This window comes from Pseudomyrmex gracilis, unplaced genomic scaffold (genome assembly GCF_002006095.1).
Source record: "Pseudomyrmex gracilis isolate BER0280 unplaced genomic scaffold, ASM200609v1 scaffold_30, whole genome shotgun sequence".
Classification (NCBI taxonomy): domain Eukaryota; kingdom Metazoa; phylum Arthropoda; class Insecta; order Hymenoptera; family Formicidae; genus Pseudomyrmex; species Pseudomyrmex gracilis.
This window is the reverse complement of record NW_018020614.1, coordinates 417,103-441,129: the sequence shown is the minus strand read 5'-3', so window position 1 is coordinate 441,129 and position 24,027 is coordinate 417,103. Positions and strand designations below refer to the sequence as shown.

Sequence of the window (24,027 nt, the reverse complement as noted above, 5' to 3'; positions counted from 1 at the left end):
TCGTTTAAGGATTTATTCGAACAGCCCGCTTTCAAGCCAAAAACATCACATTCCACTTTTATTATATTCAATTTATAAAAAAAAAGGATAAAATAACATTTTCCGCAAAAGTTTGTTTTTTTGTTAATCCAATTAGTGTAATTCGCGAAATTGACCAATCGCGAAGAACCGACTATGCGCGTACCGCCCGAAATCGCATTGTGAGAATGCGGCTTGAAGAATTCGAATGACGCGTCCGCGCAGGCGCGGTAGCGAAAGTATTTCCGCGTCGCGCTACATTCGAGTGAAGTCGGAAGGTAGGTAGCTCCGTGATTTTTTGCTTATTTTGCTTGCTTTTTTCTTGTCGGAAGCGAATACTGTGCGCAAATACGCGTCGCGAGTGATGAGATAAATAATATTTATTGGAGAATCTTTACGTTACGGTAGTTATTGCGCGCAAATGTAATTAGTTATCATGTTGTTCGTATCTAGCGGGCGGGCGGCACGTGATCATGGCGGACGGTCTGAGCGGCGTTCAAACTACAAAGAAATCAAAGGTGAAAATATACTCCGGTGGTGAGTAAGTTTGTTTATTTATATTTTGTATCGTGTTTATCAAGTAATTTCACTTGTACGGGCGTATATTCGTGCGTATGTGCACGCACACTTTAAGTCGATTATGCACGATACTGTAACATCATGAATAGTTGATTATGTTTATGTTCTTTTCTCCTAACTGAAGTATTTTGAGTTTATATATATATAAAACCCACATTTGTATTATTATGAACTATTATATATATATATATATAAAACTCGCATTTGTATATGAACTATTTTTTAACAATGTATGGCTGTGTTCAGTTAAGCAAGATGGAACGAACTAATGGAGGAAATGCAGGAAATACAGGAATTGGAACTAATGAATTCCTGTATTTCCTTCATTTCCTGCATTAGTTTGTTCCATCTTGCTTAACTGAACACAGCCTATAACTACGCAATTATCGAAATAACAGATAACTTTATTACCGACGCTCAGTTTATATTGGCGCGCATTTCTTTTTTTTATTATTGCTATTTTGTCGCTTATTTAATAAATATTTATTATAACAAAGGCAAACGCTTCTCAATTTGTTTGCATCTCTTCTGACTTTTGAGTTAATTCTTGTGAAAAGAATATTTTTTGAAAGAGTAGTGGAAGGGAGTTTTTGATTCGTTCATCGACGGTAAGATGGCTAGACGTTGTACCGCAACATCGAGTGCACGGTCTCTTTGGTTTTGTGTACAATATTAAATTTGAAGATGGCAACGACTATGGAAATCGACGACGATGATTGTGATTTGCCGACTTCCAGTAGTGGAAAAGGCGAGAAGAAGCGTTTCGAGGTAAAAAAGGTAAGTGAAAATATGTATACGTAAATCATGTATTAGATAATAAGTTCTGCTGATCCGCGCGTTTCGTTAAAGCATGTTAATAGAATTCCTAACCTCACTTGTGCTTTGTCATTCCGGTTCTCTTTATGTATATTTCTATTAATTGTGCAAATATTTGTTTCAGTGGAATGCAGTGGCGCTCTGGGCTTGGGGTAATTACACATGTTCAAATATATCATATACATTCAAATAGTTCAATTGTATATCTTGATCACAAAGACATGTTTCTAACGATTGATTTCTTTCAGATATTGTGGTAGACAACTGTGCTATCTGTCGTAATCACATCATGGACTTATGTATTGAGTGTCAGGCAAATCAGGCTTCTGCTACTAGCGAAGAGTGTACAGTGGCTTGGGGTGTATGCAATGTAAGTTTTTGATATTTACATGTTGTACATATTACTCTGACAAATATCTGTGTCATTGTATAATTGTGTCTTTGTTTTAGCATGCTTTCCATTTTCACTGCATCTCACGATGGTTAAAAACTCGACAAGTTTGTCCACTCGATAATCGTGAATGGGAGTTTCAAAAGTAAGTGCTTTTTATTTAGATAAAAGTTTCAAAATAGTTTCACTATTGTAACGCACACATCTTATGTATTATACTTTATGTGTCAATATTCTTATGATGATATATTGGCAATGTTGTCTCTGTTTACAGGTATGGTCATTAATCAGTCTCTTATAGCTGCAGTCTCGAATATATTTTTTAAGTGTGAAAAAATGGTGAAGAATTATTTTGTTACATGAGAAAAACATTATTGTTACGCATAAAACATTCTGAATGAAGATAAAAAAAAAAACGTTAGTGCACAATTTGTATTTACTTTTTCAATAAGCAAAACTTCAATTCATAAACAGTCTCGTATTTTGTCATCAAATTATTTTTGCATTTCCACTAAATCATGTTAAAAATATCTAATTTCTAAGATTGATTACAGAAAAAAGCAGTTTTTTTTTTTTATACACATTTGTATCTTAATTTTTCAGGACAAAGATTTATAATAAATGTACACAAGTCTTTTGTAGTTATCAAATTATTTTTTAGTTTTAAATTATAATAGTATGTAATGTAATATAAATTGTAAGAGTCAATAAATAATACGATTGTATTTACACATTCCACGTTATTTTTGTCATCATCTTTGAATACTTTTAAATAAGTGTGTAGCTTTTTGTTTGATTTATAAAATGTGATATAAAAATTTTTTGATTACCTTTTTAATATGTTTATTATGTTAATATTATTACCATGTTAATACTATTTTTTTTAATATTGTGTGAATATTACTAATATATTTTTCAATACACGCAGTATTTAATATTTTCTCACACACACACAATAGTATCTATACATATATAAAAATATATATAAATATATAAAATGTCAAATATGATTACAAATAAGAATATATTTTTAAACATTATGTAGCACGTATTTCCATACTTTATTTTTATGCTTTTTATGTATTCAATGAAAAATTCTTTTAATCGTAACTTTGATTAATCCGATTATCCGATCTTTCAGTGATCTCGCGTCTAGCAAAAGTTTCGTCTCGTCCTGTCGTATGTAAGGACGACACGAAATGAATACGAAAAAGAGGTGTGGGTTGATAGCTGTACTCTTTTCACCTTTGAATTGCATCCTCTCGCTGCACATGTCTCTTTCTAATCCGATAATTTTAATTTCAAAAGACGTGAATTCAGAAACTAAATCTTTCTCATTAAATTTTTATAGGAATTGGAATATAACAAATTGTTGTTATTAAAAAAAAAATACTTTCCAAGTATATAAATTACATGTTCTAATATTTTCTAACATATAATAATTATATATTTTCTGTATTTTCTAACATATAAAAAATTATATGCTTTTTTGCGATGCTTCGTGTAAAACGAAATTACATATGTCACTCGTGTAATGCTGTGAGAATTTTTTAAACATAGTTTGATGTACAATTACCCTCGTAAGGATTCCATATATCCACGCTAATGTGGATACGCGGCTTCTTAACGAGATACAACAAGCACTTATCGCTGTTCGTGACGTCACAACGTGAGAGGCCGATCGATCGTTCCCGAGATCATCTCTCGAATCCCTTTTCCAGTTCTAGGGCATTCAGCGAGAAGGCTGCGGCACACGGTGCAGGCAATACTTATCAGACGGGCCGGAACCCGAAGAGCGAGGAGAAGTAGTCCCGACGAGCCGGCTTCTAATCTGGGTATACAGCGAAAATTACATCTTCTCGCAGAGAAGGACGCGAAGCAGGAAGAACCGAGCTCGACATCCGCCTAGTCTAGGAGCGAGCAACGGTAAGCTTCTTCCATCTCGATTCTTACTCTCTTCGCCGTTTCGAAGCTCTAGATTCTCTCCCCTCGCCACCTTATTCGGGGACTCGGGATAAAAACAAAAAACGAGAGAGCAGGTTTAAGATATAGCTGCTCTAAGAAGGCTTATGAATAATCAGGCAAGGGAGATGACACACAGGGGCGACGAGATCGCGCTTTCCTATCGAAAAAGATCGTTGGCGACAGCCAGCCAACCGGAGAAATCTCGTGGGTGGTTCGGGTCGATCAGATTGCACGGATTTTACATTGGTTCATATTAAAGCTCGAATATTAATCAGCTTTTAATAAGCGACGAAATAAATCACGTTTATTTGCGGGCGTGTAATCGAGGAAATTAAAGAGCAATCGAGTTTTTTTTGTAAATACCAGGTTTCTCGAAAACATTGCTTTAAAAGATACTTTAATCGTTCGAATTCTCTCTTTGCAACAAAAAACTCGAATAATCTCGAATCGCGATGTTGCAATTTGTTTTGAGAATACCTGGGGTGCAAATGCGCCCCGTCTAAGCGCGTCTAAGGTTGAGGGTAGCATCGCGACGAGAGAGCGTCGATTTTTTGGCGTCGTGGCGTCTCGCTTGTCATAGCCCGTAGCGGCAGGTGCGTATACTTGGCCGTAATATTTACCTGGGCGCGCGAGAGATGGGATATAAATACGATTTTCACACGTACACACACATTCTCGGCGACGACGACGACAGCGAGCGAGGACGGGAGGGTTGCAAGGAGGTTGGACGAGGAAGGATGGAAGGAAAGGTTGATAGGGAGAGTAGGTCGCTGGTGCGGGATTGCGCGGGGGTGGCAAAAGCCTCATTTCCGGCGGAAACAGAGGTTCTCTCATCCCTTGATAAAAATCGCCCCCGCTGCCCCGCTTTTTTCGCGCCCTCCTGGTTTCACAGTCCGGCGGCGGCAAAGGCCAATCGAATTAAATACATTCCCGCGGCGATTCGTCCAATCCGACGGCGGCACTTCCGCGATTTTTCGGTCTCGCGTTTCGTCAGACGTTCCATCGTTTTTGTTTTTTTTTTTTTTTTTTTAAATCTTAGTATAAATTCACTTTTCCGGGAGTGAATTCACTCTATAAAGTCAGTTAAGACTGCCGTCATCGCGCTACACACCTGAAAAGTCTCTCGATTCTCAAATCTGAAATTCCCTCCGGATTTTTTCAATCAACTTTCTATCTACTTAATCTGTGTACTATATAAACTGATACTGTGTATTTTATTTCTCGGGAAAAAGACTGAAAAAAGATTGAAGATTTAGACCTCATCTACCTTTAGAGACACTAAAGTTCCTCATTTTTTCTCTCCCTTTCTTTCAACTAATCTAAAGTGACATCGAAAGACGTGTGTGTGCCATAATTTACTTACGTACATAGGATTAATTCATACATTAACTCCTGCACCAGATCGTTCTAATTTAATGCCACAATTATCTCGCGGTATTTCGCTAATCACGATTAAACATATCGCGCGCGCGAGAGAAGAATTTTTAGCGCTCACGCGCGTTGTATTATTTAAAAAAAGCGACGTCCCCTCTCGGTACAGATGCGAGAGGAGCCATCCATTATCCGTAGTCCCGATAAATCCCGCCGAGGTGTTCCAACTCCTTGTGTTTGGCGGATATATCAAGGCTTCCTTTCGTCTCTCGTCGTTGCTATCCTCTCCCTTCCGCGCCAGAACGCGCGATCGCCGTCGTCCTTTTCTACTTGTTTCCTCGCCGCGCCGCAGACTTTCGAATCAGCCAAGATTGTCGATGCGATTCGGGAACGGATGAACGCACCGATAAATCGAGAGATTTCTCTCTCTCTCTCTCTCTCTCTCTCTTTCTTTCTCTCTCTTTTTTTTTTGGGTCACACGTTCAACTTTCGCGCGTTGACAGCTGACGCTTTTCGGCGAACAATGTGAATAATTGAACCAAGTCGTTACAGGGGTGTGACAAGAAAGTGTATAATACTTTTATATCATATTATTAAACAATAATATTTCTTATTCGATTATCGCGAGGGACGATAAAAATAAAAGAAGCAATAAAAGGGAGTTCGTAAAATATGGCATCAAATTGGTCGATAAACAACTTTCGTAGTTTCTTATTCTCAGTTGCAGAATATGATTTTAGTATTTTCAAAATTCTTGTCAGAGCGAGGAGAGAAGTTTATTGCCAACGAGCGAGGAAATTTAGAAGACGACGACGAGACGAGAGCCCGGCTCCTAAAGATTTAAGTCGTAAACTTCTGAACTTTCGCAACGGCACTATTTTTTCCGGAAGGCGGAAAGGAAGGAGCCGCGTCTCGTCGCGAATTAATTTTCGCGAATATAGCATGGCGAGACTGATTTGATTTAAATCTGTCCGAGCGCGCACCTAAATTGGTTCCTGCGGGAGACAGCGTCTTCTCCTCTCGCACGAAGACTCTCTCTCCTCCTCGTCGCGTGGAACCGCGTTTTTCTTCCAAGCAACATCGAGAGATTTTTCACATAAATGCCCGGGAACGGGGGAGGGACTGTCGAGAGAACGCGGGTAGTTGTAGCAACGGTAAATCCTCGTTAGATCCGCGGGATAAACAAAGGCGAGGGTGGACGACCGGCCCTCGACCGACTGGGCGATATTCTTTCCCATTCCTTTCCGCGTTTCTTGCCGCGCGAAAGGGTTGGTCTGTCTTCTCGCGGCGAATTTGTGCGGTTTCCGGTTCTCTGCTGTCGTCAGCTTTCTTCGTGTTTTTTTTTCTTTTGTTTTGCTTCCTCTCTTTATTTTCTGCAACGTTGTGTTATATCGCGTCGTTAAGGGAAGAAAAATCACGGCTGCGATATCCGCGACGGTGTAGATGTCATAATTGTTCCCGCTCGATGATTGATTCCTCCGACACAATTCTCTTTCCTATTTTTTTTTCTTTTTTTTTTTCAAAATTGCGATATTCGAGAAAAACGTGTCAATTCCTCTAGCGTGATGTATTATTATTTTCGTCTAAGCGGAGTGAAACTTTCCTTTTTACTTTCTTACGTCAATTTGCAACTAGAGCGCACAAAGATTCAATAAAAAAACTGATAAACGCGTCGGCCAAACATCTCGAGGTCTCGGTTTTTGCGATGTAGACAAACTATGAAGCTGCCGAGCCGCGTATCTCAGGCAACGCAGTATATACACGGTATTCTTGGCGGACGAGTCTCTGGGAGAGCACTCGATAGGCTAAGTAAATCAGAGGCCTTTGGCCAAGAGCGAGGCCACCCTTTAACTCCCCCCTTTTCCCCCCTGTACCAGCTCCGCCGTGCCCCTCGTCGTGCCCCTCGTCGTGCCTTGCGTGATGACACAGAAGTGGGGATGGGCAAGGGCTACAAAGGGTCGGCTGAGAGCTCTTCAGCGACCACTCGCGCACCTTCCCCAACCTTGGGAGCATCACCTCTACTCTTCGGTTCAACTAGTCTTGCTTGCTTGCCTGCTTGCTTGCTCCTCGCTGCTTGCCCGTCCCACGACGTGATTGCCACCGAAATGTGTTTACCGTAAACCGTATCAAACTGTCGAGGGGCCAAGCTCCGGTTAGCGTTCTTGCGGCAGGCCTGTCTTTTTCGCGAGAGCACGTCGATAAAAATACGTATATCTCCATCAATTTCGCGCGATCGCCGTTTATGGCCGCGCGATCTTTCACTTTTCTTTCTTTTCACCTGTCACGGAAAATTTTCAGTAAATTGTCGACTCGAATCGACACATTGGGCTGTTAGTAAGTCGCGTCGATCGGGCGCAACAACAACAAAAAACAAGGGAATTCTAACTATCGGCGACGACATCGACACGATTTTTAATATCATATCTGTTAAACAATTCCCCACGGCAATCGATACGCGGCAGCACCTGGACATCGGACGATTAAAAGTTTACGTCACTCGCGTCGGAATAATTTCGATAGCGACTCGGACGCGACTTTGTTTCTCGCAAAACATTCCGAGATAATCCGACGACCCGTTGACAAACACGCGAGGGCGCGGGCGCGCGCGCGCGCACGTTACGCGAGTTAGATCTCAATAAATATCACGTTCGACTCGATAAATACCATTGCATGGTTAATCGACGCTTGCCGGAATTAAAAGCTTATTGATTATCGGAATGTAATTCCCGCCTGGATGATACCCACCCATTACCCACCACCTACGCGCACACACATACAGACGCATACACGCACATCGTGATCAGACCCGTCCTTGGCTCGCAAAGGATAGTAGCGAATGCAAGCACAGGCCGAACCGCTCAAAGTGGTTGTTACCACGCGATCGAACTCAAATTAGCCGGAATAATAATGGTTAATAATTAGACGCGTACTCTCTTCCCGTACCTACACGCATTCGTGCTCGCGCGACGTAAGATTGCTTTATTGCGGTCGTTTTATTCCGGATTTTGATCATTCGCATCGGTAATCTCGGTGTTACGGAGACCTTCAATAATTCGCTTCGCGAGAGGTGGAAGAAGGCTTTTGCCACTACACTCTCTTACCGCCGCGGTTGGCGAATAGCCTGATCAGCGGCGGTTTCTTTCCCTCTCGCGAAGCGAATTATTTGCAGGCTTGTGTACATTATGCATGGCAAATATGCTCTGTTCGAGCTCGGACGAACGAAATTCGTTGCATTGTTACACGCAATATTCTAAAAAACCTATGTTTACGCGGACCTTTATTTATTTTCTTTTTTTTTTTTTAGTAAAAGTTTCGACGTTGTAACGCGTCGAGAGTTTCGCGAAGTGACTCTCAGATATTCGGCAGACGAATAATTGTTAAGTAATTAATTGTTTAGTAATTTGACAGAAAAAAAAGCATTTTTAATGTTATGAGCGGTTTTGTTAATGTTACAACATATATAAAACATAATAAGTTTGATAATTTTATAATCTATCGTAAAGTTTGATCGGAACTAAATATTCTATATATAATTATAACGCAGCCTATGATTATTTCACGATCAGTTTTAGATCTCTCTGCGATTATTTTTATTCTAAACATGATTTCGCGTTGACTCGCAGACGACACGCGCAGATGAATCTTCATTTATTAACACATAATTAACGAGTCTCGTTTGCACGTAATTAATTAATTGCGAAGACTCGTTCGGAGATGGAATGAGGGGAGGAGGTTACGAGTGCAACGAGGCAAAGTTTATGTGAGCGCAGTCGACTTGGTCTTGATGTTCGGAAGTATGAAATGCATCTGAGCCGTGACCAGAAGCAGTCTAGCACCCGGTATAATCGCTCTGCACGAGCCGGAAGCTATTTCCGCCCCAATTTGCAATCCAGTAAATACCACTGAACCAACGTTAAATACTCGCCGCGCCCAGTTTCAGACAAAAGCTTCCACGTCCGCGGCGTGTAAGAGTTCCATTGTTATTGTTTCGTTACGAAACATTTTGGCCGCACTTTTTCCACGATACAAGAACACGGAATTTGCTAATTCGCCGTTACCTCCTTTTTAAATCACTCCGCATTTCAATTTTCTCTCTCTCTCTCTTGTTGCGGTTCGATTGGTCGAACGAACATTTCCATTACGCTGGATCGTTGTTATCTCAAACATATTCGATTGAGAATCGTGCGATCAATCGATATATATACATACACACATATATATATATGTATATATAAATACATGGAGTGAAAATGTTTCGAGTATTGCGATAAAAATACGACTGTGTTTCTGATTATGTTTTACGAGTTTTTTTTTATGGTTCTGTCGTTGGAAACAATTGTGTGCGCGCGCGACGTAATCAGCAAAGTAAGCCAGAGCATCGACGTACAGCGTCCTTGCAAGAATAAAAGCGTATCGAAGATCCGCGAGAAAAAGGACCCAGTTTCACAGTGACACAGATATATATATATATATATATGTATATATATCTGGACATGTAACATTGTAACACACACGTATAGATGGGAAATTTAATGGCATTGTGTGTAGAGAGTTTGTTTTTAAGTTTTTTTTACTCTCTCATTTCCTACAGAAACAAAAAAACGCGTGTCTGGTGTTTAAGCTTCGGGGTTTTTTTAATTTAAAATCGAGAGACGCGCACACACAGACGTACAAATACCTATACAAAATGTAGCTCACATTGGGGATGCACATACGACAATGTCGCCGATGATCTGAAGCCGGAGCAACTGGTACTCTGCGGTTAAGACTGGTCGTGACTCTGACACAGCTATTCCGACTACGACAAGCAGTTTCGCGTAAAGCACGTCCATGATTGACTCAAGCGCCGCAATGTTTCTGCTCCCGGTCATGCATATCCAATCGCAGCCCTTGCAAACGGATCGCTTTACTATGCTTAGTGCCTTTCTTCTTTAAACAGAATTTGATTCCGCAATTGAGCGTCAAGTGGAAAATATTATTTCATTGGGAAAATCTGAAAAATATTATTTCTCTCAACACACATTTTTGTTGACAATTAATTCTAATTTTTTACCGAAATATTGTTCCCTGCTTTTTTTTACGAATTTAGATGTATATTTTTAATAAGAATATAATTTATATATATATTTTTCAGAAAGAAGTAGAAAAAAACTGCCACACATTGTTACATTTAATTTTAATCGAGATATTCTTTTGTTTTTCTACGTCAAATGTTCCACTGATTTTTATCGTCTTATACATTTTAGGTCTTATATCTTTTATGTGTGTGTGTGTGTGTGTGTGTTTCACGACGTCGTTCAAGGGCGCACTACATCTCGCGTAGACGTGGGAGAAGATCTCACGTGGATTGAGAATGGCAATCTTTTCTTGCTCTCTGAAAATAGTCAACGAAGTAAATCTCGAATCCGGTTCACAAGACGTTTTCTCTCACACACTCTCCCTTTCGTTTTTTCCGAACGAGTTGTTTGATTAAAAACACACTTTTATCGCGCGCGCTCCATTTTCCCGTTTTATTCTATATAATGAGACACATTCGTTGCCAATCGCGGTAGACCGATAAATGCGCAAAGTTCCCGGGAGGCCTCCATCTTCTCGCGCGGCGCGCACAACAATCGTTTCCGTTTATTCACCGACAATGCGCCAAACTTTCCAGTTGGACCGGAGCGCGCCGGCTCTCTCTCTTTCTCTCTCTTTCTTCTTCTCTCACTCACTCGACTTGCCGCCGGGGTAAGCTTGGCACGATGTATTTGCTCGGCTGTTCCCCGGGACCGGGAAACTTGGAAATTTATTCCCGGGAAAATTTTCACGCGTTTGAATTTTTAGCAGGCTGACGCTCCTAGAACTTTCTTTCTTTCTTACGACACGGCGCGCCGTGCTTCGTCGCCGCCTCTACCCTCGCGCTCGCTTAATCGTCTATATAAGAAAGCGATTCTGTGCCCGAGTCAATTTTCCGACTCTCTTTCTCTTTATCGCGAAGAACAGCGAGGGCTGGAACGGATCTCTCGCTCGAAGATCCGAGAATTCATTCGTCGTGTTGCCGTTTCACCCTCTTCGTTACATAATAAGAAGCGATTGATTGATCGATCCTCGTTTCGCATTGCCTTCGAACACACATTCAGTCGGGAACGGTTTGTTGCCCATTTAACATGCCGCTGAAAGAGAAAATTAAACTCTCGATTCCGAAACCAGTGTGCGTTCCGATATATCGATAGTAATTGTTTTCTCAAGAAAAACTAACAAAAAATGATTTTTTTATAACCACATAGGTGACGTAACAAAGTTGTAAATTATTCTGATATGAAAATTTATATTCGATTCTACGCACGGAGTCTTATATTCCGGTTGCTCTCGGAGAGCGATCGATATAATATCTCGCTGATTTTCGAGAAATTGTAATTAAACGAATTGATGAAACTTACGTAACTCCGATAAGGTCGAAAGATGGCTTCTTCGCAGCATCGATTGCGCGTCTCTCTTCCCTTTTACCTTCACCTTCCCGTTGGATTGTAATTCCCTGCGCATTGATTCGACGTACACGTACGTATGACGTCGACTGCTGTATACAACGACGGCCGGTAACTTGGGGAAGTTTTGTTTGAATTATGTTGAACGAATCGTGGAAACTGGTGACGCTATCGGTGCGTCAGTCGACAGAAACAGTCGTAATGTGCCACTCGAGTTCAGTTCTGTCGCCGGGCAAGGCAAGGCAAGGCGGTAATAGCGTTGCAAGCTGCACAGGCACAGCTACCAACTACCACTAGACGATACGAATCGCACAAAAGCTCGCTACGTCCCTTTGTGAGCGAGAGAGACGCAGAGATAAGTTTTCTTTTATCCCGCGCCTGCTCTAGAAACGCGGACTCTATTCTCGCGGAGCTCCGAAAATTTGCCAGCTCGAGAAATCGAATTTTCGCGTCTCCCGGAGAAAAACTTCGTTTGGTTTCTTCAAATAGAAATTATTACAAACCTGAAGTGTGCGTACGTGTATATGTCGCGCAATTTATTTGCCGAAGACAAAAAAATTTATACGAACGCGGATAATTTTGTTACATGCGAGATTTTTTGTCCGGCAATGGTTGTGTATCAGTCGGTTTGCGGCAAAAAAAAAAATTCATCGCTCGTGAATACGGGTCGCACACGTTTATTAGTATTATGCGAAATCACGTTTAAACGCCCCGTGATTCCGCATGAAAAAGTGTCGCGACGATGTATATATACACACGTATCAAAGTTACTATTAACCGTTTCGCAGCGCGCATGCATACACATACGCTTGAAATATTACAAAACGATGCGGCAGCAATTGTTGAAACGCTATAGAGACATCTCGGTCAAAATGCGGTTTCGCGCAGCGCGTTTAATTGCGACGAAATTTACGTCGATCAAATCGTCGACGCGAATATAACGGCGAAAATTTATTGTCGCGATAAACGACGCGCGCGCGCGCTCATCCCCTTCGCGCCGCCCGTATATACGAGTCTGCTAATTATAATCACGATATTCGTATTATTAATCGCCATTATCGATTGTATCACGCGCCGCCGATGATACGCCAAGTTGACTTTGCTCGAAGCGTGACCAGAGCCTGCCAGAGGGGTAGTTGCTGTGATCGTTATTATTGCCATAATCTCGGTTTCCACACAACATTGTTTAAGTACATTATGCTCGATAATAGATATATATATATTGAGCAGAAAATGTAGTAACAACAACAATATAATAATAACATCAATAACATTAGCTTAATATGCGTGAGTACACAAGTACTGATAATAATATAAAAACAAAGATTTGAGAATAGAAACTTAATTTGTTAAGTAAGTAATGATAACATACGCGCGCGAAGGGCGATCTTTAGTGAAGCTATCTGTGGCACTCAGGACAGATGTATTGTTCGAAGAGAAGCCTCGAAGAGAATTAGAAGAAAACAGAAACTTTTGAAAAATATAAAACAAAATGATGTATTGTACTTTAAGTTACTGCTCAAACGCGACTCGTTTTTTTACTTTATATCTTTCATTTTATTCTTGTGTTTTACCTACCGCTTGCTTCGATCCATCAAGATCGAAAGGAAAACGCTCGCCGCAATAATCACGTAGTCGCGAATGTCGATTCGATCGTCTCCTCCCTCGATCTCTTGTCGCTGCCGGTAATAACGATAACGAATCGCTGTAATGGCTAGGCGGCCCGGCGATTCGTTTTCAACATCGACGCCGTTCTCGAATTCGCGCGCTCGTCTGCTACCGTCGGGTAGGAACAGCCCTCGGGACGGTTATCGGAGTCGATCATTCAATTTCGCGTTGCAAATTGTCAGCGCCGGAAACTCATATCCGGGCACTTCCGGTTCTGCCTGGCCCCGCCTCCGGGAAGAGGAGACCGACAGCGATGGGCCCAGGCAGAGGCTGGTTAATGGAGAACACGAGGGAAGAGAGGAAGAGGTGGGTTGGGGTATATATATATATATATAGGAAGACTGGGAAGCGAAGAAGAAACGGAAGAAGAGAAAGGAAGAGTCGAAGAGGAGAGGAGGGAGCGGTGAATCGGCGCAGAAGTCAGAGCTGACGACGTGGCTTCATCCTGACGCAGATGAGCGGTGAACTTACTTCCGGTCTATCCGCCAGTTTCTCCCTTCGACCGCTGAATTTCTCACCTGCATTAAAAAAAGCGATTATAATATTTGACTGATAATTGCTTTTTGCTTTTCACTCTAATTTAAGGAAAATATTCTCATTCACTTGACGTTTAATGAAAAATTTCCTAAGTAGATTTATGTTTTCATTTCTCTTTATTTTTTCTGTGTCAATTTCAAATCGATGATATAGTTCATTATCTTTCGTTAATTCTTGTTGATCATATCGATCAAGAAAAATCGTCGACTCGAAATTCCACGTGCGCTACCAAATTTCATTAATCATCGTCCACTTTTTAATAAAAACACACAATACACACACACACGAGCGATTAATTTATTACTAATTTTAAAAAAGAGCCTGTCACCATCTAAATATTAATTACGAGAAATTAATGCCATTATAATATTTTTCGCCAACAAATTTCAAAAATTTCAACGACCGCGCGCAGATATAAATTATATATTTTTCGCGAGTGACCGTATCGCGCCGGGATTGACATATTTTACACAGCAGCCGTCGACTTATCATCGGCTAGATTACCGCGACGTAATCGCCGGACGGGCGCGAGCAATCACCCCCGTGCGCACCAGCCGAGGGTCCGTGAAAAATAGCTGCGACCTTTCCCGGATAACGAGCAGGTCTTCGTAGCAACACACGGGGGGGACGTGTATTAATCGTTACCGGGCGTCAGCGTCGCTCGCTCGCGGTCTGACCGATTTCATCGTTTATCCCGACACGCACACATTAGCACACGGCGCGGCGCGATCACCAGCGCGAGTGTGTGTATGTTCACGTGTTCCATTTACTGCACCGGTGGCATCCACCGTCATGAGCTACCTGCTGCATTCGCGCGAAGGCGAGATTCGCGAACGTCGACATGCAATCGGAGGGAACCAAAAACGGTTGGCTGGCCACGCGGTCGCGCGTTCCCGTTTTTTTTTCAACAACACAATCCCGCGTCATAAACCAGTCCGCAAAACTGGCTGTTTACTCACCTATAGCCCATCTGCTCCGATGTGCTCTCTGTGTATGTCCGATGAACCGCCCCCGTTCTTTCCCTTCCTCCGCCCCTTCCCCGATATATTTCTATCCTCTTTCTCTCTTGGTCGCCTCCTCTCGCGATTCAGTCATCCATTCACCCTGTGTCGGGTGGGTGGTCGTGGCGGCGTGGTGGTTTCATCGGCGACGTCTATTGGAAAATTTATTCCAATATTTTCAATTAAAGTTAGACAAAGCCGTTGTTTGATAACGCTACGTGTTTCGCCGCTCTAGTTGCCGAGGTAAAAATAATATAGCACGCGCGAGTGATCAGGAGAGCGGCTTTCACACAGCGAGCGCTGCTGTCGCGCGCGCGAGTGAGGTAAAGCCGATCGTCTGCGCGCTTGGTCGTGCTGGTCGGTGATGGCGCGAGATGGTTCGTTACCGGTGGACGGTGGAACGCACACACGTGTGTGAGGCGGTGTGTGTGGTGTTACGGGGGATGCCACCGCATCGATGAGGTGTGGGTCGACGAAGCGAGCTTGAAGGGTTGGCCGGGGGAAAGGGGGACAATACGCGATTCCGCACGAGTACCGCAGAACGAGTTCGCGTCTGGCATTTCGCCCGATCTGCTCCGGCGCAATTACGTTTCCCTTAATGCTGGGAAACTGATCAACCTAGAGCACAGCCTAGTTGTAAGAAAACATATAACCTGCATGTTTTTATATCTCACCGATATGGGACTCGGTAGAGAGTGGTTTATATATATATATATTATATATATATATATATCAAATATTTCTCGGGTTATTTATCGAGAGCGCTTCAATCCAAGATATTTGATATCGATATTTAACGGACAGCCGATATTTATTGTAAAATACATCCACCGTGTGTATTCGAACATTTATTTGTTTTTAAGAAATATACTTCTCTCTCTCTCTCTTTCTCTCTCTTTGCGTGATTTGTGTGACTTTAAAATCTGTAGAAATTCAAGAATATTTTAATTATATTAAAACATGTATTTTAAAACATGTGCGCGACAAAATATATTATATACATTATTGCTATTTTCGGTTTGCGAGTAGTGATGAATATTGATATTAAAAGTGCATCGATTTATTCGAGTAAAATTTACGTATTACAGCAAATTTTCTTCAAAACATTTAATAACACGTCACCATCATTGCTATCGCTTCAGCAAATGCAATTTTGTCATATGTGCTATTACTGTTAACAATAACATTATTACATGTCATTATAACTACATCATTGAATGTGAAATTATTTTCGCAAAAGCAAAGTGAGAGGTTTATTTATTTATTTTTTTTTTTATATAAAAAGCACCAAAATAACGATTTTTTTGTAATATCTACGCGTATTGAGGATATATTTAATTCCCGATGTTCCAGTACAATATCGAACGTGTTTCTCTTTAACGTATCGCGAAAAAAAGAGCCACTAGTAATGCAACTAGCTGCCTACACGGTATGCGATAATTACATGCTCGGCAGCGGGACAGCCGCAAATGTCACGTGCTTGTCACGAGCTATCGCAGCTTCCTGTTGGCACGCAAACGCGCAAAAGGGGGACAAAGAAGACAGACGAGAGTCAGAAACTGAACAGTGTGGAAACATGATGAGACACACTATTTACTCGTGTAATATATACAAAAAGAGAAATTTATTCGCAACACTGTTAAAAACTTGTTTGCCTCAAGTGTTCGACACCAAGGTGAATTAATAAAAATAGTTAAAAACAAATGACTCTGAGAGATAACATAAACATCTCATTCTCACGAAGAAAAGTACGGAAATTATGAACAGAAAAGCCTTACATGTTATTTTTTCAATTTACATGTTATATCACATTTTACTTTTTTCTCTTTCTCCCTCTTTCTCTGAAAATCCAGTCGTAATCCTCTTTCGCCTTTAAAACGTGAAAAAGGTTCGCGAAAAACGCGGCCAAGAATAATAAAACCCAACTCGCCTCTTATTTCGGATGGAAATGCAGGTGCAGGTGCATTCTCGGGATTCGCTTCAGCGCGGTACGTCTCGGGAGTCGAAAATCGATCCGACGCTCGCTCGGACGCATCGCGGAAAGACGGCGACGTCTCGTCGACGGACTCGGGATGATCCTTAATAACGCGAAATACTGCGCGCCGAAGAGAACGGGACGGGAAAGAAAAAGATCGGCAGTCGTTGTCGTCGAAATACATAGTACAGGGCATGCAAAAGGTCGAGGGGGAGAGGATCGGGAGGACGAGCCGAACACGAAGGATATATCGCGAACCGAAGGAAAGGGACGAACCGATGAAATAATAGGGCTCTCGCTATTGCCGAGAGCCGCGGTATTGTGCGAGGCTGCAGCAGGTCGGGGGCTCAATGGAAACGGATGAATGCCGGGCAGAGCGCGCGTGTGGTGCACGAGGGCGCGCGCTTGTTCTCTCTTTCTCTTTCTCTCTCTCTCTCTCTTTCACTCTCTCGTCTCGCCAAAAAGCCAAGTCCCACTCCGGCTTTAATACTATGCCCGGTGTCCACCACTTTGCCGTTCCTGTTTGTAATTGAAAAATCCGCTGGCCGCTTTCTCGTCGGATCCTCTTTTTTCCTCGGCCGATCATCCCGCTGCCGGTTCTTTTTCTCCGCACCCCCCTCTACACGTTTGTGTTCGCGATGTCGCGGTTTTGGCTTGTAATGGAATCGAAAGAAATGGCCTTTCGTGTACGGTTCGCGTATTCTGCGCGATATATTCGAGACTGCTTCTGCACTCGCGTTTTAACTATTACGTAGTTCGGTTGGAATCGAGATTGCAGAAATTTCTGTTTTAACGATTTTTTTTTTTAATCGAAGAGGATAGGCGCTTTGCGGTCAGCGATCTTCTCGCGCAGTATGCTCTCGGAGCGCTCGCTCTCCTGAGCACGAAAATCTTTTCCCCAACACTCTTGACTCTGAGATATTAAAACATCGACGGGAAATTAAAACAAGAATAAACGTTATCTATTTTTTTTGTCTATTCGCCTCCTCATCTTGATCCGCGAAAATGGTTCAATTTCGCGTTTCCGAGCAACCGAATATTGTGACATTCTCTGTCGAGAGATATAGAAAACAAAACAAAAAAAAAAAAATCGAACTACAAATTGCTCCGAAACTCCATGAAACTCCATCAAACGAAGTGCGCGAGCAATGTGGGCTACCCGGTTCTTGACTGTATCGGATTTTACCCGCGACAATTTTGACACTTTTGCCCTGTTTTTGCACGGCGATCGCGCTCCGTGACGCGCGACGGCGGCGGGCGGTGCCGCGTCAACGCGCAAAAATTCTCCCGACCGCTATTTGGCACCGACGATTTCGTCGGACAGGTGCGCACCATTTGTGACGCGTTTAAACGAGTCTCGGGACCGCCCGTGCATCGCGAATTCGCGCGACGCTGTCCGATTTCGCATCGCTATTCATACGTGAGTATTGAGCGGCATTCGTGCGGAAGGACCGTACGGCGCGAGGGTGTGAGGGAGACGACGAAAGAGGTGAAGAGAGAGAGAGAGATAGAGAGAGGGAGAAAGCGGACGCGAGTAGTGATGGCCCTCGAACCGATGCTTGCTCGCAATATTCGATCGAACCGGAGCACACACGCGTCGTGGAAGGAGGATCGAAAGGTGCTTCCTTCGATTCGGGAACGGAAGCGGAGCGAATCCACAATTTGTAATCCTCATTTTAAATGCATTGTCCATGAAATGCGTCCCCTCCGATATACATTCTGAACCAGTTTTGAGCCGTGCGCTTTTTATCGGGGACGCGTTTCACTCACGCGCGCGTATTATATGACGCTTATATATTAATATCGCGCGAACCTGTTCGAGTTATATAGAGCGAAAAGTCGAGATTAAGCTCTCTTTGTGTCGTCTATATCTGTATATTGCACGCGTTTATGTGATCGGACCAATTTGAAAATTTGCGACATATAAAGTGTAAGTGTTTAAATGTGCGATTTGTAGAATTGCTTTGTTTTTCCGCGAACGTTTGTCGGCGCCATCGCTACGTACGGGTCACGCGCTCGTTCTGACCATTCGCAAGGTAATAGACAATCATCATTACGCCCCCGGCCCTCGTTATTATGCCGCGTACGCGCCGATACGTTATAATTTCCGATAGCTCTGGCAACCAGTCGCTCGTCATTTCGGGCGTCAAACGTTGGTGACGCGCGCGCGAAAGACGCCCGTTTCTGTCGGCGCGTTAATGGCTAATACGTGACGCGTTTCTAATTAACGAAGTCGGGAAACGAACGGGAGACGACGAGAAGAGAGAAACGGCCGCGTTATCGTCGACACATACACATAAACGGAGGCAAAAAAAAAAGGGAAATATATAGCCCGACTTTAAGGGAAAAAAGGTGAGGTGTGTAAAAAGATATTACAACACAATTAAACGATACGGTTTTTTTAAAAAATTTTTACTGTAACGTAAAGTTGTTTCGTAATCTGCGTTACTCAAGGATGTTAATTATAAGAAAATATATGTTTGAAAAATTAAAATATACATGTAGAAGATAGAAAACTGCATAAATATATATATCCGCGTTAATAAAAACGTAAACATTGCTATAAATGATGATTTTGAATAAACTTTACTCCTCTGTCGAGTGTAGTAAGTTTAGTTTTCTGTGAAAGAATATTAAAGATATTTTATATATATGTATATATATAAATGTTTTAGAAAAAGCATTAATACTCCCACATACATAGATAGATATCACCGAGTAATTTATGAGTAAAAAATTCACATTACTGTTACATTTTTCACTGTCCCACTTGTATGCGGAGGAAGAAAGTAGCTTATGTGAAAATATCACGAGAGTATATGCGGGCGGTTTAAGTCGTCCGTTAATGTGTAATGGCAGAATCTTTTCCTATTTCAGGAAAAAGCTTTTTTTACACGTAACGTAGTTAAAATTACTGAATTGTGAAGAAAAAAATACATCTGAATAGTCGAATTAAGTGAAAATAAATATTTACGAGCACAATAGAGACTGTTATCTCGTCTTATAAGATGGTATCTTAATAAATTCTAATTACTCACACTGCACATCTTTGTGCACTTATGGTAAAAAAAGTAACAAGTGTAAAATGAACAAGGGGAAAAATATCTCGACAGTTTTAAAGACTTTTCTCTTTTTTACGAGTTCGCAAGTCGACTTGCGGTTGAAGACAACAAGCTGCGGCTAGCACGCAATAGGCGAGATAGTCTCGGGCATCGTGGAAACACGGCGCGCGCCGTTTTAACGTAACGCGACGCGGTTTATTCCGGCGTTCGTCGTAAAAAATCGCAGTGGCGGTGTCGCGCGAAGTCTTGAAAAGATTTTCGTCACGCGATGTATTACAACACGGTGGTCCCGGCGAATTCCCGGGAGCCATTTTCGAGAGGATGTCTGGGGCTTCGCGTTGCCGCAGACTTACGCGCGCCCCGGAGTTTCCGCGCGCGTGTACGTATATGCGTGGCAAATCGGGTGCACACGGCGCGGGTGCGTCGGCTCGAGTAAACTGGTAATACTAATCCAAGTGGTAATACTTAATAGCAGCCCGGAGCAGTGCCCGGGCCAAGTCCTCCTAAGTGAATTAACCTCGAGTTAATTTCAAGTTAAGGAAACCCCTAAGCAGACCTCGAGTAATCCTCGCTACTTCGTTAAATCGGGCCGTTCCTCTCCCTTCCCTCCTTCTACCCCTCTTTCTCGAGCATCCGTTCGCGTACGTTTACGTCGTATAAGCTAATGAGGAAGAGAGAGGGAGAGAGAGAGACGTTGGCCGTTGAGGATCTTGTGGGATTCTGTGCGGCGATCTTTGACAACGTGTATAGCGCTTTCACCTCAGCACAAAAAGACGAAACTATATATGTATGAAGAAATCAGCAAAAGTTGCAACGAAGATTGGGAGAAAAAAAAGAGCAAAACCTAATTAATTTGAAGGCAAAAGTGCATTGAAAGTTTTTGTTTTACTTTGCAGAATTCTCCCGGAGGCGACTAAAATTTTGTTTATAGCTAATGGAGTTATGGGTTTGTCCTCCTTTTTTCCCGCGAGAGTTTGTTCTGTTAAATAAAAAAAAAAAAAAGAAACAACTTTAAATACATTTTTTCCTCCAAAGAGCGCAGCGTTTCGGTTTGTGGCGCTCCTTTTTTTTTTTTTTTTTTACTTTTAACTCGCTTAACTTTCGCTCGGTAACGAAGGGCAACATTTATTTACTTTAAGGACGAGCTTACCCAGTTTCGAGAGAGAAGAAGCTGCTTATATTAATCCGAGATCCTGAAATCACGATTCTCTCTCGAGCGTTCCTAAAGTCGTATTATCGAACAAGTTACGAGCTGCGTAAAGCGTTTTAGTATAAGTTGTGTAGTATAATCGTGACGATAATGGATATTGTATATTTACCACGTTGCGATGTTTAATAATTAAGTCTCGCAAAACAATTACAATTTATTATTGTTGCAACATTGGCAGATTATTCATCAATGTGTATGTAATTATCATTAAAAATGATACTCGTATTCCGATCAAATCGAAGCTGAAATTGGTCACTTGTGGGACTGTTGTTGCAATTGCCGGAAAAAGCTTTTCATCATAGAGATACAAGAGGTTATTATTTTTATTTGTTTTTTATTTTATTTTCTTTTCACACATATTTCTTTTCACGGTTTGCGTTTACAAGAGGAAAAAAGAAATGAAAAGTCGCAAGTTTTTGTTTTTGTGCTTAATTATTAAACATTGCAGCCGCGTGCGATTCCATCAAATACGAACAACGATCTTGTGTCGACGGAATATTGTTACCAAAAACAAAACAAAACGAAAAAAAAAATACTTTGTGTCCATTGTATTTTAAATAATGAATTCTCTTGATTATTATTCTTTTTTGCTCAGGAAAAAAATGTTTATCATGTATTTTATTCTGCTCTTGTTAGTTACGGCATTCCGCGTATTTTCTCTTACGCACAACACAGTGCGCGCGCGCGCACACACACACACACACACACGGAAAACGATGTATTTTTATGATACAGAAGCGGTATTCGATTTATTTTATTCGCGATATGATATATTACTTGCCTCGTTTCGCACGACGGATACGCGTCGATGTTTCACGTGTTGCAATTTTGTTGGAAGTCCTGCGGTTTTTGACGTTGTGTACGATATATTTCCGCCCACCGCGCGAGCGAAACACGAAAAGAGATGCACCACTCAGCAAGCCAGACTTGACGCACCGTCGACGTGGTTGCAGATCGTGCAGGTTTCGTCGACAACGAACCAAGTTCTAAAAACGGCTCGCCTGTCACGAAACCCGGACGTCTGCGTCCATTCGTTTGATTCTCCTTCCTTGGTGCTTCTTGATCCTTTGGCTTCCAATCTACATAACACGGGCGGCAAATGATTAAGTGTGATTTTGTTTAAATTTGATTTAAAAAATGTTTAATTACTTTTTATATTCATTTTTTATATTCAATGTTTATAGAATTTCATCGATAACAATTATCTATGATACTTTTATAAATTCAAGTTTATTGTATGTAACACACACACACATTCCGCTCTTTATGATCCAAATTAATAAATAATCGTGTCTTAAACAATAAAATAAATATTACAAAGTATATAAATATTACAAATAAATAAAATATTTTATTATTCACACACACACACACATACATACACATCATAAGTTGACAACAACGTGATTATATGCCGATGATACGAATAAAAAAAACGTTGTCAATTTTAGGAGATTATTCATTTCAGACTTGTAATTTGATTATCGTAAATATAATGAAAAAACCTATCTCTATCTTATGCGATTTGATTAAACATTACGCGATGATATTTTGCTCCTTTGGTGTGTGTGTGTGTATATGTATAATGTTAATGATATTTAACATCGGATGGAGAGTTGTGATAATTAACGATTCTCCCTCTCTTGACATATTTCCGCAAAAAGACAATTTCACAGATTCCGCCGTTGATGATTAATTTGTTCTAAAAGTAAAACGTGTGCGTGTTCCGCGTGTTGTAAAAGAAGCGGTTTTTCATCGTCCCGTGCGGTCCGCTAAATCCGGGCTGATAAAAGGCCGACGACGACGGGGATGGTGGTGGTTGGCAACACCTTTCGGAAAAAAGGCTCCCGCGGTAGACAACGACGCGCTGCTGCTCTACGTAGCGCGACGGTGTAATTATTATTATCGATTCCATTACTGCGCTCGTAATACTTCCGGCGAAATTACCGCGGGATCGACTGTATCGCATCGCGATCGTTACGGATCGGCTCAGCGTTTAATTAGTGCTTACGATGTGTGATAATACGAGAGAGCGCAATGTGCTACGCGAAAATGTTGTAAGCCGTTTCCCCCGCTCTAAATATTCCGTCAGCGGCCGCTAATCGTCGGCGTTAATCGGAGTTAATAAGCGCACTCGATACGCGCCCGATTTATTCGCCGTTCGTTAGCCGTTCGTGCGAGACTACGACGGCAGGAGAATGGGAGAGGGGAATCGATGACGATGACAAGGAGGGAAGAGAGATCGACGTGCATTGTTTGCGCGTCCAGCTGACGCGGGAGGAATGAAGAGAGAAGAGACGAGAGCGGCGACTGAGTCAGTGAGTGGGATACCTAATGAAATTACGGTGTTACTTCCCTGAAAGACACCCCGTAGAGGCGGGTATGGATACAACCGGCGGACCGGGCGGGAGGTGGCGTAAAGTTCATCCCTGTATCACAAGCTGGCCGGCGTATACGGTGAACATAAGTGCGCCTGAGTGTGTGTAGGTATGTGTGTGTATGTGTTTTTGCATACTTGTATATATACGCGCGCGTGTGTGTGTGTGTACGTTGTATATAAACATGCGTGTCTCTCTATACAAGCGTTGAATGTCCTTCTGGCCTGGGATGTGTCCCGGCAACGCGGACACGCGTGCGTGCAACGCGCGTGCATTCGCGCGCTCTTCCGGGCCGCAGAAAAGCTCTCTCTCTCTCTCCTCTCTTCGTAAAGCACCGTGCACGAGAGCTTTGTGAAAAGCGCAATTGACAGGCCTTCCTATTAGTAGACGAGAAAATATCGGCGGGGGAAAAAAGCGTCGAGCGATGGAGAAACAACGGCGAGCCGGTCGCGCGACAGAGACACCGGCTAAAGTACTTCGTTTCCTTCCTCCTTCTTCTCCTCCTCCCACGAGGGACGAGGTTTTTTTTCCTGTTGCATTAACCGGTTAAACTTCCATACGCGTAAAGCTGACGCCATAGACACTCTCTGGA

General features: G+C 42.2%; 1 protein-coding gene across 1 annotated transcript; it reads left to right on the top strand.

The window, feature by feature from the left end:
• Positions 1-1,204: 1,204 nt before the first annotated feature.
• LOC109852514 (RING-box protein 1A) lies at positions 1,205-2,369 on the top strand. The gene is made up of 5 exons (XM_020423728.1): positions 1,205-1,374; positions 1,538-1,565; positions 1,662-1,783; positions 1,864-1,949; positions 2,079-2,369. The coding sequence occupies exons 1-5, from the start codon at positions 1,282-1,284 to the stop codon at positions 2,089-2,091; spliced, it is 342 nt and encodes a 113-aa protein (XP_020279317.1). The 5' UTR covers positions 1,205-1,281; the 3' UTR covers positions 2,092-2,369.
• Positions 2,370-24,027: the final 21,658 nt, after the last annotated feature.

Excerpts from the sequence above, each read along its gene's own strand:
- LOC109852514 (XM_020423728.1), top strand. The coding sequence starts at position 1,282 with ATGGCAACGACTATGGAAATCGACGACGATGATTGTGATTTGCCGACT. Across the intron at positions 1,375-1,537 it reads AGCGTTTCGAGGTAAAAAAG|TGGAATGCAGTGGCGCTCTG; the intron begins GTAAGTGAAAAT and ends TATTTGTTTCAG. Across the intron at positions 1,566-1,661 it reads AGTGGCGCTCTGGGCTTGGG|ATATTGTGGTAGACAACTGT; the intron begins GTAATTACACAT and ends GATTTCTTTCAG.